Genomic DNA, 19221 nt, shown 5'->3' with positions numbered 1-19221 from the left:
TGTTTTTCTGAAACAGGCGCAATGTTTGTACATGTTCTTTCTGTCTGCAAAGAACACGGTCCTATGTATTAATATATGTAGCTGCCAGCATGCGCAAATGCACTGTGAGCCCTACTCAGGGCAATCCCGCCTCTGCCGAAATTTAGTCCGGGGCAAAAAGGCCTGTGAATGGCTTTCCAGCCCCGCCATCAATTGAGGCCCTTAATTGGGTAATTAACCCACAATTAAGGGCCTCTTTCTGCAACAGCCACAATTACCTGTGCAGTGGGCGGCCCTGCCACTGCATGGGAAGCACGGCACAAAAAACTGTGTGGGCTGCTTCTCGGCTCAGTGGGCGCGGAGCAGGGTTGGGGGTCCCTCGTTCAAAGGCACTTAGTGCATCAACAAGGGACCCAGCATCAGGAAGGGGTTCCTGCTAAGGGCCACGCTTCTGCCCTTGCTGAAAACCCCACCACCCCCAAACACCTTCCATTAACCCCATGCCGCGAGACCCCTCCTGCTCTGAACTACCTGAGGCCTGGCTCCAGGAATGCTCCGCTGCCTCCGCTAGGTGCAACTACAGCAGCAGCTATCGCCTCCCGTGGTGGGGCTGCAGCTGCCAGCCTCTGATTGGCCAGCAGCTCTGTAAGGCCGGGACATCCAGCAACGGGGTCGTAAATCCTGTAAAAGACCCACCGCTGTCCACTGATTGGCACTAAATTCAGCAGACCTTCTGGAAAAGAAGCGAGCAGAGATCTCCGCATCAGTTTCCTCTGACAGCGAGAACCCCACTGCCAGCGTAAAATTCCCTTCAGCTTTGTTGGTTCATTCAAGATATTCTATAAATACATCAATGGGAAGAGGTTAACCAAGGAAAGAGTAGGACCCATTAGGGACGAAGGGGGAAATCTGTGGGTGGAGCCAGAGGACATTGGTAGGGTGTTGAATGAATACTTCACATCTGTCTTCACCCAAGAGAATGAGGATGCAGATATGGAACTCAAAGAGAGAGACTGTGAGGTTCTTGAGCAAATTGTCATAGGGAGTGACAAGGTATTGGAGGTTTTGGAAGGCTTAAAAGTGAACAAATCTCCAGGTCCGGACGATTTGTGTCCCAGGATGCTGTGGGAGGCGAGGGTGGAGATTGCAGGGGCTCTGACCCAAATTTTTAATTCCTCTCTGGCCACCAGGGAGGAGCCAGAGGACTGGAGAACAGCTAATGTGGTCCCACTATTCAAGAAAGGTTGTAGAGATAAGCCAGGGAACTATAGACCAGTGAGTCTCACGTCAGTGGTAGGGAAACGATTGGAGAAAATTCTGAAGGAGAGAATCTATCTTTGGAGAGGCAAAATTTGATTAGGAATAGTCAGCATGGCTTTGTCAGAGGGAGGTCATGCCTAACAAATTTGATTGAATTTTTTGAGCATGTGACAAGGTGTGTAGATGAGGGTAGTGCAGTTGATGTAGTTTACATGAATTTCAGCAAAGCCTTTGACAAGGTCCCACATGGGAGACCTATCAAGAAAGCAAATGCACATGGGATACAGGGTAACTTGATAAGGTGGATTCAAAATTGGCTTAGCTGTAGGAGACAGAGAGTGATGACAGACGGCTGTTTTAGTGACTGGAAGCCAGTGTCCAGTGGCGTACCACAGGGATCTGTGCTGGGTCCCCTATTGTTTGTCATTTATATAAACGACATAGATGACTATGTGGGGGGTAGGATCAGTAAATTCGCGGATGACACAAAGATTGGCCGAGTGGTTAATAGTGAGGTTGAGTGTCTTGGCTTACAGGAAGATATAGACGGGATGGTCAAATGGGCAGAAAAGTGGCAGATGGAATTTAACCCCGAAAAGTGTGAGGTGATACACTTTGGAAGGAGTAATGTGACACGGAATTATTCAATGAATGGCCTGACACTGGGAAGTTCCGAGGAACAAAGGGACCTTGGTGTGTTTGTCCATAGATCCCTGAAGGCAGAAGGGCAGGTTAATAGGGTGGTGAAAAAGGCATATGGGACATAGATTACAAAAGCAGGGAGGTCATGTTGGAGTTGTATAGAACTTTGGTAAGGCCACAGCTGGAGTACTGTGTGCAATTCTGGTCGCCACATTATAGGAAGGATGTGATTGCCCTGGAGGGGGTGCAGAGGCGATTCACCAGGATGGTGCCTGGGATGGAACATTTAAGCTATGAAGAGAGGTTGGATAGGCTTGGGTTGTTTTCGCTGGAGCAGAGAAGACTGAGGGGTGACCTGATCGAGGTGTACAAGATTATGAGGGGCATGGTCAGGGTGGATAGGGAGCAGCTGTTCCCCTTAGTTGAAGGGTCAGTTACTAGGGGACACAAATTTAAGGTGAGGGGCAGGAGGTTTAAGGGGGATTTGAGGAAGAACGTTTTTACCCAGAGGGTGGTGACAGTCTGGAATGCACTGCCTGGGAGGGTGGGTTGCCTCACATCCTTTAAAAAGTACCTGGATGAGCACTTGGCACGACATAACATTCAAGGCTGACAAATATGAAAAATAATTTTTAAAAATTAATATTTGTCACTTCCGAAGAAGGGTCACTGACCCGAAACGTTAACTCTGCTTCTCTTTACACAGATGCTGCCAGACCTGCTGAGTGGTTCCAGCATTTCTTGTTTTTATTTCAGATTTCCATCATCCGCAGTATTTTGCTTTTATATAACATTCAAGGCTATGGGCCAAGTGCTGGCAAATGGGATTAGGTAGACAGGTCAGGTGTCTTTAATGCATCGGTGCAGACTTGATGGGCCGAAGGGCCTCTTCTGCGCTGTATTATTCTGTGATTCTGTGATTCTCTTTCAATTTTATATTGAAACTAAATATATTATACTAGTTGCTGTTGTTTCCTAGATCCTTTACAACTTGCCCACTTTGATTTTGTGGAACTAGATCCAGGATACAGTCTTCCTGCTATATTCCACTTGATTATTATTGGTCCATTATTCATCACATGGGTCTTTTTAAGTCTCAGGGAAGATTCTTCCTTGTTGGACTAAACATACTGGGGTAGATTTTGACTCTGTGCAATACTGTCAAATGACTGACAGGGAGTTGGCAGTCCATTTTGAATTTCTTCCAACGGACTTCAATGGAAATAAAAAACAGGAAAGATGTAAAACGGGCTGTTGGCTCACTATCACCTGTTTTTCACCATCACACAAGCTCTAACTATTTCAGATCTAGAAAGTTGGTTCAGACACATTGTACAACAGTATCTTGCATTTATATACTGCCTATAATGCAGTAAAACATCCAAAGACGTTTCACAGGAGTGTTGTCAAACAACATTTCGCATCGAGCCACATAAGGAGATGATAGGACAAGTGAATAAAAGCTTGGGCAAAGAGGTAAGTTTTAAGGAACTTCTTAAAGGTGGAATGAAGTTAAAGAGATGGAGAGGTTCAGGGAGGGAATTTCAGAGCTTGTACAGATTAAGAGAAACCCTTCCCTTATTTACTGCTGACAGTACTTTTGTACCTATCTTTGGATAATTAAAGTTACTCATCATTATGGCAGTCAAATTTAAACACTTACTTCTAATTTGTCTATATGCTTCTTCCTCCATCTCATGTCCACTGCTCATCATGTAGAAATAAATTTTCAAATCAGTAACTGTCCCCTTTTTATCCCTCAATTCCAGCCCAAACAGATTCAAATTTGCACTCCTGCTTATATTAATTCTAGAGCTGTGTTTATCAGTTTTATTAGTTTTATCACTCCTTATTTTACCTACTCTTATCTCTCCTGAATATTTTATAATCAGGAATATTTAGCTTCCAGGCCTCTCCGAGCCTAAGTCATATCTCTGTTAATGCCATATTACACCCATGAAGGTAATTTCTTGCTTACCAGTTTCATTGTGTATTTACATTCATGCAACTCAAAACTATTTCCATCCATTTGGTAATCTTATTCCTTTTAATTCCTTCTCCTCCTGGTTTGCCAAGCACAAGTTGTCTTTTAAAAAATTTTTGCTGACTAGCCTGATTAACTCCTGTTTCTTCAAGCGCTTAATAATTTCATCCAATACTATAGACTGGTAGTTTATCATCAACTGAACTCAAATTAACTGGAAATATCTTGGCTTATCCCTCACGCCTGTTGAGGAAGTCAGATTTATTACTCCCCAGTTCTCTGGGCGGCACAGTGGCGCAGTGGTTAGCACCGCAGCCTCACAACTCCAGCGACCCGGGTTCAATTCTGGGTACTGCCTGTGTGGAGTTTGCAAGTTCTCCCTGTGTCTGCGTGGGTTTCCTCTGGGTGCTCCGGTTTCCTCCCACATGCCAAAGACTTGCAGGTTGACAGGTAAATTGGCCATTAGAAATTGCCCCTAGTATAGGTAGGTGGTAGGGAAATATAGGGACAGGTGGGGATGTGGTAGGAATATGGAATTAGTGTAGGATTAGTATAAATGGGTGGTTGATGGTCAGCACAGACGCGGTGGGCCGAAGGGCCTGTTTCAGTGCTGTATCTCTAAAAAAAAATCTCTGTCCACAGAATTTTGGAACTGAGCATTTATATTCACATATCTGAGGAAAACCAGGAAATAAATAGTGGAAGCTCTGATAATTTTCCCATAAAAGTAATTTCTTTAGTACTACCTATTTTTGAAAAGTCACCTCTCCACTAACTGTTCTACACCCACCTCTGCTGGTGCTACAAACCCAATACTCACTTTCTCTATGAAAATGGAGATAAGATTGAGTATTCCTGCCATTCTCTCACTCTCTAGTACAAGCTTGTCTTCATCACCCTTTATCAGCACTGCCCTTACTTCTAATGTCTCATTTGAAAGACAGCACATCACACAATGCGACACTCCTTCAGTATTATTTTGTAGCATCATCCGAGACTATGGGCTGAAATTTATGAGCGTGCCGCAAATCTCGGCACTCTTCAGGCATGGATGCGCCATTGCTGAGCCCCCGCGATATTTTGCACGGGGCCTCATTTAAATGGAGGGGGCGGAGCAACTGCCCCCAATGACGTAGAGGGGGTGGCCGCTCGGTCCCTGGCAACGGCATTCGCACGCAGACGCTGGTGGCATTTTTAAAGGCCCTTCAGGTAAAATCAAATTTTTAAAAGGCACAGGTGCCCAGAGATGACAAATAAAATTTCAGAGATACTTTCAATCCCTTTTCCAACACGACCCTCCCCCACTCCCACTGTTATCAATTAAAATAACCCATCCCACCCAGAAAACTAATTTGTAAAATTACAAACTTTCATCCCCCCCAACGTCAGCAACTTCGACCTTCAACCCCTTCCCACCATCCCCACACCCAATCTAAGTGGTTTTCCCTGCTCCCCCTCCCCCACCCCACGCCGCCACCGCCCTGAAATTTTCACTCCTCCCCACCCGTGTAATGCCTCGGAACTCTGAACGGAGTTCTGAAGGCGTGAAAGTTCTGGCTGGCAGCCAGAATATCAGCATGGAATGGCCAACGGGGCAAGGTGAGTTATTTTGCATTAATTTTAATTAATTTTAATATTTAAATGAAGGCCCAGCGCTGAGTGATGGGGGGGCAGGGGGGCCGCACTGAGACCTCGCCGTCGCTGGTAAAATGAAGCGGGGCCTTTTGGCACTGGAGGTCGTGGCAGGCCTCCCCCAGAAGAATTTTCCGGGCCCCCCACCCCGCCATAATCCCCGACACTGGAGGGCTCATAAAATTCAGCCCTATGTGGCCAAATCCCTTGAACCTACAATATACTAATTTTTTAGGCTCGTTTCCCATAGGCCTATGAGATGTTAGCTGAGCAGTTCATTGCTACATAGGAACCAGTCAAGAGATCACATTATATGCATGGAAGTAGATACCTCAAACATTGTAAAGTTATATATCATGTCTCAAAACTATGGGGAAGTTTTCTAGATTCAACAGACCGCGTTGCTAAACTATTAAAGTGTTTAAATTGTTGCTTCTTAAAAAGACGCATCTACACTTATGTCTGATTGACATTTGTTCCCGAATTATTGGACGTAAGACTAGTTTCTGCATTATATATTTATATATCTTCATCTGTTGTACCTCACATGCATCATCATTGCTCCCAATTGGTCAAGAGGGACATTCTGATTTTAAGCTATTCTTAAAACAACTGTTGACTTTAGGAGCCCTCTAGGTCTGGTTAATTTGAATTGATTTCCAGATTTTCAGGGGTTGCAGGCAGATGAGAATTCCCATTTTAGAAGGAACTTGTTTTTCAAAGTTTTATAAATTTTTATATCAAAGCATTGTTTTCATTAAATAAATATTTGGCAAGCCTCATTGTTGTTTGTTTGCTGATGCAACACAATTACACTGGTTGGGCTAGGGTGTTTGGGAGGTGGGGTGCGGGGGGGGGGGGGGGGGGGTGGGGCGTGGTAGGGCTTAAAAAGGAGTGCGTCAATTACTCACTCCATTCCAACTCCGTGGGGATTTTAACACAACTGTTTTTGATGGTGGATGAAGCACTTGCCTAAATCAGGTGGGAGGCCTTTTAACCTCAATCTGCACTCAGTGAAACCTGAAGAGGCATAAAAGGAAAGTGTTAACCTCTGCTGCCCAGACTTTCTCCACCTTCCTTCTTGTCACTTACCTTCCAGCCGGCTGCTGACCAAATGTCTCTCTCCCTGCCCATTTCAGGCTGACAGATGGCTGGTGAGAGTAAATACAGCCCATAAATTACAATAGCCTCAAATCAATTTTATCGGGAATGGGAAGGAGTGGTATTGATGTTTTTCCACCCACCCAAAACCCACTGCCAGTTAAAAACCACCTCATGTGCCTCTTTCCTCTTCCCAAACAATAAAAAAAATGCAAAACAATTTTATGATGAAGATATGCCTCATTAAAATTCCATCATTAGATTTTAATAGTGCCCACAACACTAAAAGTGCAGGTCCTTATTTGTCTGGTATTGACACATTTTGCCTCAAAATGATGGATGATTGATTGAATAAATCTGCTTTAAATTAATTGAATGTTTCTGTAATTATCAAATCTAACTAATTTTCTTCTGGTGTTCTCAAGCTCTTTGAAAATATCATAATTGGGCAGTGTTCTTGAACTATCATTGACATTGAAAAGTTGTCAAGCAAGCTTTTCAGTGGTTTTGCATTCATGCGATACAACATTAATCACATCACCAACTGTGTGAGTGTGAAGAAGATTGTGTGAATGGACAGGAAAAGCATCTATGGTTTCACTTTCAATCCTATTGAATAAAGCTTGCTGCTTCATGGATGTGTGGTCACTGAATAAGTTCAGAATTGGGCTATGATAGCTCCACTGTTGAACAGAATGCTAGCATTCACTGTTGCAGCAGATAGCAGAGAAGCTGCAACTCAAAACTTCCTAATGACTCATATGACTATTCCAGAGAAGGATTTTCAGACAAGGTTTTCTGCCAATTCTGTAATAGTTTCTTTAGGTGTCTGTCTGGCCTCTCCTCTGTAATTTTCTGTAATTTCTCTCTCTCTTCACATTTGCTTCTCTCTTTCACTCCTTCACTTTTTCTCCCATTCTCTCACTTCACTTTTCCTCTCTGTGCTTCAATATTCCCTTCTCCCTTTCCTCTTGATTCTTCTCACTTTTTGTCCCCAACAAGTCAGCCATTAAATAACTGTAAAGAAAAGCACAATATCCTGGGGAGGCGGAGGGTTGGTATCTTTAGCGGTGCAGATATCATGACTGTTTTATCGCAGGGATCTTTTTGCTAGAATGTGATTGGGTCCATTTTTTTTAAAGAGGTGAAATGGGGAGAATGGTTTTACATGAAATGATATACAAATAATTAAAGTAAACAATAATCAATTAAAAATGAGAAATTCAGACTTAAATACTTGACCAAGAAAAATATTGAGATAGAGAAATTCAAAAATTGTTACATAAATAGTTAATAGATTAATGATTCCACAGGTATAAATTGTTATATAACTGCATAATAGATCAATAAATATTAACATTATATAACCTGCTAATAAATTAAGTATGGCTGTCTGGATGAAAGTCGCTAGAGTGATTGGAAGTTGCGAAGTATAAATGTATTGTTATCCATCCAGAACAAACCTCACTGCTTCTTCTAGTACTTTCTTAAATGATTCCAGGATTTTCACCTCCACACTCTATCTGGAAGGCTATTCCAAGTGTTGATCACTCTCTGCATGAAGAAAAACTGCATGATACCTGTCTAAAAGTTACCTTTTGCTAATTTGACTGCATGACCCCATGTTCTACCTCCACATTTTAATTTAAAGTAATATTTTGGATTAATCTTTTTCATAACAATAATTTGTATATCTACATATCATCATCTCTTAGCCTGAAGAGATCCTGGCTGCAAAATTAGACTCCATGGCATCACTGGTGTCGGCGCATCAGGAGGCCAGAGAGACCGAAGATGGCAGCTGATCTGCTTCCGGCCTCTTCTGCAACAGCTCACTCCAATTGCCAGCTTGGAAAGGGTGTGAGGATGGGTGTGCTGTGCACACGCAGGAAGCATGCAGTGTGGGTAGATCGTAACGTCACTCAATGTCTAATGCAGATTTGGTACCTGATCTGCCACTTTGGACCTCGCAGGTCCTGTTAACACCCTCCCTTAAACAGTCTCAGTTAAATATGCATTCAGCTGCAAGAGGGATCCCCCAAATCACAATGGTGCAAAATGGATCGGCATGCAACTTTCTGGTGACGTGCTTTTGACTTTCCTTTGCTCCTGCAGATTTAGTGGAAGTACTGTGTAATGGGAGGAGCTGTCACAAGTTGTTGGAGTCAGAAGGGAGTAGTGCTGGACTTTTTGCAAGGAGTTCTGTGGAGTTTGAAGGCCTCTTTTGGAGAAAGGATCAGATGAGTTACATCCCAGAAAGTTGAAGGAGGTGGCCATAGAGATAGCGGATGCATTGGTGGTTGTCTTGCAAAATTCTATAGATGCGGGAAAGGTTCCTGCAGACTGCAAAGTAGCAAATGTAACCTCACTATTTAAAAAAAGGAGTGAGAAAACAGCGAACTGCAGACATGTTAGAATGTTAGAATCTATTATAAAGGATGTAATAACTAGACACTTAGAAAATAATGATATGACTGGGCAGAGTCAACATGGAATTATGAAAGAGAAATTATGTTTGACAATCATGTTGGAGTTTATTTGAGAATGTGACTTGTAGCATAGATAAAGGAGAACCAGTGGATATGGTGTATTTGGATTTTCAGAAGGCTTTTGATAAAGGTCCCACACAGGAGGTTAGTAAACAAAATTAGAGTACATGGACTTTGTGGTAATATACCAGCATGGATTGAGAATTGGTTAACAGACAGAAAGAGAGAGTAGGAATAAACGGATCATTGTCAGGTTGGCAGGCTGTGACTAGTGGGGTACCGCAAGGATCAGTGCTGGGGTCACAGCTGTGCACAATCTATATAAATGATTTGGATGTGGGGACCAAATGTAATATTTCCAAAATTACTGATGACACAAACCTAGGTGGGAATATAAATTGTAAGGAGGATGCAAGGAGGCTTCAAGGGGACTTTAACAGGCTAAGTGAATGGGCAAGAATATGGCTAATAGAATATAATGTGAGTAAGTGTGAAGTTATCCTCTTTGGTAGAAAAAAACAGAAAGACAGAGTATTTCTTAAATTTTTCAAGTCCAGAGGGACTTGAGTATCCTTGTTCTTACATGGCATGACAGGGTGGATGTAGATAGGATGTTTCCTCTGGCTGGTGAGTCTAGAACCAGGGGGCGTTGTCTCAGAATAAGGAATACGCCATTTAAGACTGAGTGAAGAGGAATTTCTTCACTCAGAGGGTGGAGAATCTGTGGAATTCTCTTCCCCAGAGGACTGTGGAAGCTCAATCATTGAGCATGTTCAAGACAGAAATTGAAGGATATCTGGACAATAACGACATCAAGGAATATGGGGATAATGCAGGAAAGTGGCACTGAGGCAGATGATCAACCATGATCGAATTGATTGGCAGAGCAGGCTTGATGGGCTGAATGTCCTACACTTGCTCCTATGTTCCTATGTTCCGAATAGGGGGATGGTGCACAAGCAGGAGAGAGGGGAGGCTGTGCAGAGGGAGGAGGGCTCTCAGCAAAGGTCTTCAGACAGCATTTCTCTTACCTCCACCTCAGCCAGGAACAGTGTCTGAGGTGGCTACAATTCACTAAAAAGGCAGTCACTGAATTGTGCCACATACTCCAATCAGACCTGCAGTTGCAGAGCAGGGAAAGGACAGTGCCACCAGTGGCCCTCAAGATCACCATAGCCCTCAATTTCTAAGCCTTAGAATCCTTCCAGGCTGGAGCCAGCAACATCTCCAACATCTCACAGTTTACCGTGCAATGCTGCATCAGAGGTGTCACCGAGGCCCTGTACGCAAGGAGAGGGGAAATTGTAGTCTTTTATCAAAACAGAGGGAAGCAGGAGGAGCCGTCACATGGCTTGCAAGACTAGTGGGATTTCCAGTGGTCCATGGAGCCATCAACTGTATGTGCCACATGTTGATAAGGAGATGTACTGGAACTGCAAAGGGTTCCACTCCCTTAAAGTGTAGTTGGTGTGGAACCATTGACAGATCATGTTAGTTGATGCCTGCTATCCTGGCAACAGCCATGATGCTTTTATCCAGTGCCAGTTAATCATTCCTGCCATATTTGAGTCACCAGAGGCTGGCAACTTGGTGACAAGGGCTACCACTCTACATGTGGTTCATGACTTCCCTCCATACCTGAAAAGGGCTCTTACAACAGCCATGCTGTGACCAGGAATGTTGTGGAGCAAACTATCAGTCTCTTTACCAACCATCCTGCTTCCTGGACCACTCAGGAGGAGCTCTACAATACTCGCCATGGTCTGCTGCATTCTATACTTGCTGGCTCTCGTCAGGACGCAGCCCATACTACCAGACTTTCGGCAATCAGGAGGAAGAGGAGGAGGATGAGGAGGAGGAGGCATCCAGGACACCATTACCCTGGATGGGCTGTTCATGCATAAGCAACTCATCAGAATTTGGTTCCCCTGAAAAAGTTCCCACATCACCTTTGCAAAATTCCCCTCCTTTCCATCCCTCTGCTATGAAACATCACAGCTTCCACTTGGCCATAATCTTAAAATAAAAGACAACACAAAAAAACTATTCCATAACAACTTTATACAACAATCCTTCTAAAAATACACACAAGACTGAACTATTCACCCTTACGTTTTCCCTTGGTGCCTGACATGTGGGGTGCCTTTGCCTTGCCTAGTGCTCCTATGCAATACTAACCCAGTGCCTGCAGGCTGGTGGAAGGCTGCTGACTTTCACCGGGGGAGACTGCAGATGGCCTTCGAGGACAACCATGAGCAACTCTGGCCCAAGAAGAGCCAACTGCAGACTGCACCATTTCGGTTTGGGCAGCAGCAGTCTGGGAAGACTGAATGAGAGGCAACAGCAGGGGAATTGAGAGAGTGGCAGTGGTGAGTACACAAATGCTGTCCTCCTGAGAAAAAACAGCATGTTCATGCTCAATGGAGCCACTGACACTCCCCTGGGTGGTGCCTTAGTAATCTGCTGGACCACAGATTGCTGGACTGCTGAGATACTACATGCTCCTTTGAACTCTGGTATCTGCAGCCATGATGGCAGCAGTCTGAGCCTGCATGGCAACAAGCATGGATCTCATGAACTCAGTCTGAGCTTCCACTGCAACACAGACGTTGGGTGACTTCTGCCTGTGCTACAATGAAAGCTGAGATATTGGCCACCAGATGCTGCATCACTGCTGGATCTGAAGTGCTGTAATGGCGATGCCTACCATTTTTATAAAGGATGGACTATAAGCGCTGCAAAACACCCTGTGCCAAATTAAAATGGACTCCTGCCTGCTCCTTGACAGTAACAATTGACTCTGTTCACAATGCACCAAGCATCTCTATGTGCATTTCCATCAACCTTTTCCTGTATGTTACCCCAGCAAAGTCATCATCGGAGTCTTCTGCAGCAGAACTCATCTGTTGCTGCATCCTCTGGGGAACTGACACACACGTGATCCTTTCCCCCTGGCCTGATTGCAGCCCACTTGCGCCTGGTGACTCACCACATCCAGATCCTGCCTATATACTGCTCTCTGACGTACATGTAGTGCCACTACCTGAGCTGGTGGCTGCAAGGTGCATAAGGCAAGAAAATGCTATCATCCTGGATGCTCTCGGTAACGCCTGTTCCAAAGCACCAATAATTCACAGCACCATCGCCTCCAAGAGGCTCAGGTAAGGCAGGCGTGCCTGTCCACAGCCAGTTCTCTACTGCCCCCTCCTATTATGTTCCACTTTGTCCTGCAAGAGAGAGGAAAGAATGTCAGTGAGCATGTTGCAATGTGTTTGGGTGATGTGTCTGTAAGAGTGGAATAGAAGAAAGTATGTGGAAGCTGTGAGATGCGGGTATGAGGCATGCAAATGCGTATGGATGAGGTGTAGCATATGAATGTTGGGCATGAATCCTGATTGCTAGAGGTGGGTGAGTGATAGGGGTGTGGTGCATTGAGCAGCAAGAGAGGTTGGTGGTGCAGTGGGTAGATGATGACATTTGAAATGCATTCACAGACCTTGACCACTCATGTGAGTTCATTGAACTTTTTGCAGCACTGCAGCCAGGTCCTCCAGGCCAGACTCTGAATTGTCCTCTGTGGCTAAATGCTCCCATTCTCTTTGCAGTGTTTGCCTGGAGGGCCTCCTGGCCCCCTGCATGATTTTTGATTTTTTGATTTAGAGATACAGCACTGAAACAGGCCCTTCAGCCTACCGAGTCTGTGCCGACCATTAACCACCCATTTATACTAATCCTACACTAATCCCATATTCCTACCACATCCTCACCTGTCCCTATATTCCCCTACCACCTACCCATACTAGGGGCAATTTATAATGGCCAATTTACCTATCAACCTGCAAGTCTTTTGGTTGTGGGAGGAAACCGGAGCACCCGGAGCAAACCCACGCAGACACAGGGAGAACTTGCAAACTCTACACAGGCAGTACCCAGAATTGAACCCGGGTCACTAGAGCTGTGAGGCTGCGGTGTTAACCACTGCACCACTGTGCCGCCCATGATTAAAGCCCACTTGTGCCTGGTGACTCACCACATCCAGATCCTGCCTATATACTGCTCTTTCCTTTCCACATCCAGCACAGCAGCAAAGAACCTGGGAGCCCACTCTATGGCCTGTTTCTTCATTTGTACATTTTATTCCTTGTGAGAAACCCCTTTTTGATTGAGCTGCAACACATGCTGGAGCGAGAATACACCTCCCTTTTAAGATGAGCAAGCTAGCTTTAACTCATGCTAGCTACGCACACACCTGGACCCCTGCTGAACATGCAGCCAGTCAGCAGTGCATTTAGCACTGGGCTGCACGTCACAATCATGGTGATGAGCAGGCAGCACATAGTTTGTGTGCTGCCTGCGTCACCTCAAGCAGGCATGGAGTAATTGCACATCGTGACCCCCGTACCCGCATACCAGCCCTATTTTTATCCCCAAATTTCTCCTGTCCTTCCGCATAACTCACAGCCCTGGCTCTAGGGATCAGCCTCATGCCTCTTTTCTGGCCAACCTATTTCCACTGCTTGAGATGCAGTTTGACCTTTGACTTGTATATGACTGCTTTGGACCAATCAGAGCGAGAGGAGCAACCAAGGATTAGATAAAGGCCCAAAAGTGGACTTACAAGAGACCGAGAGAAGCGACTGAGGATAAAACAAGGCCCGAGAGTGGATCTGTGGAAGAGTGAGAAGAGCAACCAAGGATAAAACAAGGCCCGAGAGTGGATCTGTGGGAACGAAGCTGGAGCTTCAACATCAACAAAAAAAAACAAAAAAAAACAGAGAGTGACATCACAGGAGAGCAGGTAAGTGATTGGTTGGTGAGTACTGTAGTCTGATTTTTGCTATTTAAGCTCTGTGGAGAGCATTGTGATACCGGACAACGACATCTGCGATAAGCGTCTACAGCTCGAGGCTCAGAGTTGTTGGTCTGGAGTCTGTTCCTGTCCAACAGATATGATGCACTTGCCTGTGTGAATGAGAACAAGGACCACAGGGAGGATGAGCAAACTGACAATGGCACCAAGTGGCTGAGATGCATGTGACAGTCGTCCTTGCCATTGCAGGGGCTGACTCGTCACTTGACCCTGCTGCACAGATGGCCCTTCAGTCGGAGGGGCCAAGGATGATGAGGGTGGCCAGTGAGGGGTGGCGCCCTCATCCTCCTCTGTGACATCCTTAGCCCTTGCTGGATGCTCTGGATGCCTGGAGGACACCAGCTGGGGCACAACTGGCATCCACTCCAAAGATCTCAGAGCCACCAATGCCACCAATGCCACTAGCATTCTAGCTAGTGTGGCATGCATACTGCAGACGTCAGTGTGCACTTCCTGCATGCATTCTGGGTGTTGCCATATATGGCTCTCCATGAGGTTGGCCACTCTCTCAATGGAGGAGCTCACGTGCTCAAAGCCCTAATCCATGGTCGCGCACATGAGCTGGATGAACTCCATCATCCTCTGCCTAAGACCCCACACTGCCTCAGGGAACTCTGAACATGTCTCAGTGGGGACAGGCCATTCTGAGGGGTCACTAAATGGCCTGGGCACACACCCCACCCCATGTTCAGCAGCAGCATGTGCCCTGAGGCACCTCAGGTGGTATATCTGCTGGAGGGTGAATACCCAGAGGCATGTCCTGAGCGTTGGGGGTAGCACTCACCTTGTCAGAGTGTATCAGGTCACTGAATCTCTTCTAATACTCAATCCAGGTCCTTCTCGACATGCTCCGGCTTCTCACTCTGACTGCCTCCTTAGTCTGGGTAGATGGCCTCCTCCAGTCACCCTCCAGATTTAGGACCTCCCTCCTCTCCCTCACGGCCTTGAGCATGATATCAAGGTCCGAGAACCAAAGGGCAGCCCTGCCCTGTGTGCCAGGTCTCCGGCTTTCCTGCGACATCTGGTTCGACTCCAGTTCTGTCCAAGGTTTTAGGAAACAGCAGCTGTCTTCCTTCTATAAAACGGCAGCCTCAGTCATGGCTGTCGTGGTAAGTTTAAATCTGTTCCCACCCCCGCGGCCTCTAATTGGACACCAAACCCGTCTCCATATCAATTAAGGGGTCTCCCCCGTGAAAATCATGCCACTAATCTGTTTCCCCCTGGGGACAGGTTTGGAGCCCAGAAACAGTCCAGACTTCCATTCCCTGCCCCAACGCAAAAATGCAGTCCTTTGTGTTTGACTTCAAAATAGAAGACACAAATTACATAGCAGAAATAGAGGGTAACAAAGAGGCTAATAAGAGAGAAGAACTTAAAGTAATTAATATCAGCAGAGAAAAAGTTTGAGAGAAAGTTTAAGGGACTAAAAGGCAACAAATTGCCAGGACCTGATGGTCAACATCCTATGGTTCTAATAGGTAGCTTCAGATATAGTTGATGCTCTGGTTATGATTTTCCAAAATTCCCTAGATTCTAGAATGGTCCAAGTACATTGGAAGATAGCAAGTATAACACTGTTATTCAAGAAAGGGAGAGCGAAAACAGGGAATTACAGGTCAGTTATACTGACATCAGTCATCAGGAAAATGCTGGAATCTATTATTAACAAAGTCTGAACAATGCACTTTAAAAAAAATCATAGGCAGAGTCAACATGGTTTTATGAAAGGGAAATCGTGTTTGACAAATTTATTAGTTTTTTGAGGATGTGATCAGTAGGGTAAAGGGGAGCCAGTAGATGTAGTATACTTGGATTTCCAAAAGGCATTTGATAAGGTGCCAAACAAAAGGTTAATATGCAAGATAAGGGCTCATAGAATTGGGAGTAATATATTAGCATGGATGGAGGATTGATTAATGGACAGGAAGCAGAGAGTAGGGATAAACAGGGGTATTTTCAAGTTGGCAGGCTGTAACTAGTGGGATGCTGCAATGATCAGTGCTGGGGCTTCAGCTATTTACAATCTGTATTAATGACTTAGATGAAGACATTGAGAGCAATTTATCCAAGTTTGCTGATAGTACAAAGTTAGGTGGGAATGTAAGCTGTGAGGAGGACAAAAAGAGACGTAGACAGATTAAGTGAGTGGGCTACAAGGTGGAAGATAGAGTAGAATTAGAAGGGCAAATGGATGTTGTATTCCAATTCCCTTGCAAAAAAGGACAAGAATAAGGAAGTCTTGCTACAATTGGATAGGGCTTTGGCAAGACCACACTTGGGAGTACTGTGCCCAGTTTTGATCTCCATGTCTAAGGAAGGATCTACTGGCCTTGGAGGCAGTATAGTGAAGGTTCACTAGATTGGTTCTTTGGGCGAGAGGGTTTTCCTATGATGAGAGGTTGAGTAAATTGGGCTTATAGTCTTTGGAGTTAAGAAGAATGAGAGGTGATCGCATAAGAACATACAAGTTTCTGAAGGGGCTTTACAGGGTAGACACTGAAGAGGTTGTTTCCCCGATTGGGGTATCGGGAACACGGGGGCACAGCTGCAGGATAAGGAGTCAATCATTTAGGACTGAGATGACAAGAAATTTCTTCACTCAGAGGATTGTGAATCTTTGGAATTCTCTACCCCAGTGTGTTGTGGATCCTCCATCGTTGAGTATATTCAAGGTTAGGACAGATAGATTTTTGGTCTCTTAGAGAATCAATGGATACGGGGAGTGGGTAGGAAAGCGGAGTTGAGGCAGAAGATCAGCCATGATTGTATTGAAAGGCGGAGCAGAGGCTGTATGGTCTACTCCTGCTTCTATTTCTTACGTTCTTAGATTATTAGAGCCACAGATCACTATTCATCCAATTAATGAGCTCTACAACATTCCAGTATTACAGGCACACATTCACTCAGATACAAAAAAATTATTAATTTTGGCAGTAAAGCAATTCCCTTTTAGATAAACAAGAATAAGACAAGTAAAGGAGCAAGAAAAAATATAAGGACCCTTATGTCTAATCCAACTAACCCAGCTCTTTGATTACAGGATTCAACTGCATTAAAATTCATACTCAAAGTATTCCAATTAGATAGCTAATATTTTGATTCTATCAATCATTTAAATTGGATGTAATGTAGCAAATGGATGCATTTTATAAACTTTTTTTTAAACTCAAAGTGATTGTAGGAAGTATTTCAACTGATATATGCACTAAATCTTATGTGGTCGGTGGAAAAAATGCAGAAAGATTGTGTGGAATGACAAAGTCATGAGTAAGTTATAAACGTCTGCCTCATGACAGGAATGCATTCAACGTTATGCAGCTCTCTACTGAATATTCTGTTTATACAAGTGTTTTGTGCAATAGGTTGTTCAAACAGAAACATTGCATAGATTATGGGAATGATGAAATGTACAATAACAAAAATATATCAAGGTTTATAAATTACCATGCATTGTGTAAATTTAATGTACAATTTGTACCTTTATGCTTGATTTGACTAGCATTTGCAGGAGGGAATAGGGCTAAGATGATCTCTTAGCTTCGAAGAAGCATCTAGTCACCATGTCGTAATCCTAACAGTCATAGAGCTACAATATTTTTGTTTTGAAGAGTGAAAAGCTCTTTCTATTTACCAATTTAAAAACGGTATGAAGATATTTTATTTTTACATTAGTTTTGCCTTGCAATCAATACCTAGATAAAAGATGATGTTATGGCGAGCATAAGGCTATTTAAAAATAAAAGATGATGTTTCTTATAAAAACAACAATTGGTTTGTGTTAGAAATTGTTGCCCTTCATTTCCCCAGTACACTCATTCTATTGTGTACTTATGTTTGCTCAGATATCCTATTGAATAGGGTGGCTACTGGATACCCTGAATAGCCATTGGCCTTTTTGTACTAATTTGTCTGAGAAAACAATGCAGCAATGAGAACCTACCAGTGGAGTTTAGACTGTGCAAATATACAACTGGTACTATAAACAACCTGGAGAATATATTGAAGAAATGGCTGCTTGAAATAACATCAGTGTTTGGAAAATATAATCATGCTGTTGGAAGTGTAGATGCAATTTCTAAAGAATAATTGATTAATAATGCGAACATAAAGCAAAAAGACGTCTTACCAGCAGTACCAGAGAGTTGCACACTCAGTGTACGTTCGATGGTCTTGGTCTCAAATGGGGAACCTTTAGGATCACTGAAAAAGTTGTTTTATTCCTTTCAGTTGTTTCATAATTTTGCATTAAAAATCAAATACATTGCTTTTTTCAAATATGAACAGTCCTATAATTGTTTCAAGAAACACTTACTTTGATGATTCCGGTGTCAAAGGCAGGGACAGAGTTGTTGGTCTAGCTGTAAGAATAAAAACAGAAACACTTGAGTTATTGTTAACCTAAAGCAAGACTCATTTAGCTTTTTCTTTCTCTGTTAAATTCATTTAGGAAGAGCAAAAGGTGCAATAACCAATGGAATTAAAAAGAAAAACTGAATTCTGGATTTTGCAATAAAAACAGAAAATAGAAGTTCAAAGCAGCTCAGTCACCATCTGAGGGAGAAGGCTTTGATTGGAACCCTTCAATAAGAGTGAAGAAAGGTCCAACCAGCTGCTCCAACAAGAGATCCTGAGGATCTTCCTGGGCCAGACAGTCTGCATAAAAGTTCTTTTCTTTGCTCTAAAGACAACAGGTTGCTGATTTTTCACAATGGCACATATCTATTCAGGTCTTTCTTTTTCTTTCTTTCAAAGGTCAGAGGTGACCAAATTAAAGGCAGAGGTTAAATGGGTAAAACCCAGTAGAATTGGGTTCTGCCACAAATTCCACAGCCATGGAGGGAAATGTGCCCATTCTCTGCCTCCAGGAATTTCAGTTTATAAGTCATAATTTTTACAAACAAATAGCACTAAGAGGCAAATCCCACCCAAGAGACTGTTAGCTAAAGTTGAAGCTCATGGAATTGAAGGAAAATTATTGACCTGGTTAGGAAATTGGCTCAGAAGAAGGAAACAGATAATGGGAAGGTACTCTAATTGGCTGGATGTAATTAGTGGTGTCCTCCACAACGGTCGGCAACATGTCCGTACATGGACAACAGCGCCCATGGTAAAAAACTTTGAGGTCCGAGGTTTCCATCCAGCCCACCAATCCTCTGACTGACAGCAGGCTGCTCATAGTTCCACTATGATTGATGGCCCTCCTATTAAAGCGTACATCAGGCAGAAACAGGATCTGCATCTGATGCACTGCAGCTGCCTGTCTG

At 44.0% G+C, this 19221-nt stretch overlaps 1 protein-coding gene across 7 annotated transcripts in view; it reads right to left on the bottom strand.

The window, feature by feature from the left end:
- ppargc1a (peroxisome proliferator-activated receptor gamma, coactivator 1 alpha) overlaps positions 1 to 19221 on the bottom strand; it is a 725688-nt gene that overhangs the window by 62602 nt on the left and 643865 nt on the right. For all 7 annotated transcript variants that reach the window (XM_068037464.1, XM_068037503.1, XM_068037512.1 and 4 more), the window contains 2 exons: positions 18270 to 18315; positions 18084 to 18157 (listed from right to left, as the gene is read on the bottom strand). In XM_068037464.1, coding sequence (XP_067893565.1) covers positions 18084 to 18157; positions 18270 to 18315 — 120 coding nt within the window. The remainder of the gene's footprint in view (positions 1 to 18083; positions 18158 to 18269; positions 18316 to 19221) is intronic.

This window comes from Heterodontus francisci, chromosome 1 (assembly GCF_036365525.1).
Source record: "Heterodontus francisci isolate sHetFra1 chromosome 1, sHetFra1.hap1, whole genome shotgun sequence".
NCBI lineage: Eukaryota > Metazoa > Chordata > Chondrichthyes > Heterodontiformes > Heterodontidae > Heterodontus > Heterodontus francisci.
The sequence above is the reverse complement of the archived record's forward strand: the minus strand, read 5'-3'. Positions and strand labels throughout refer to the sequence as shown.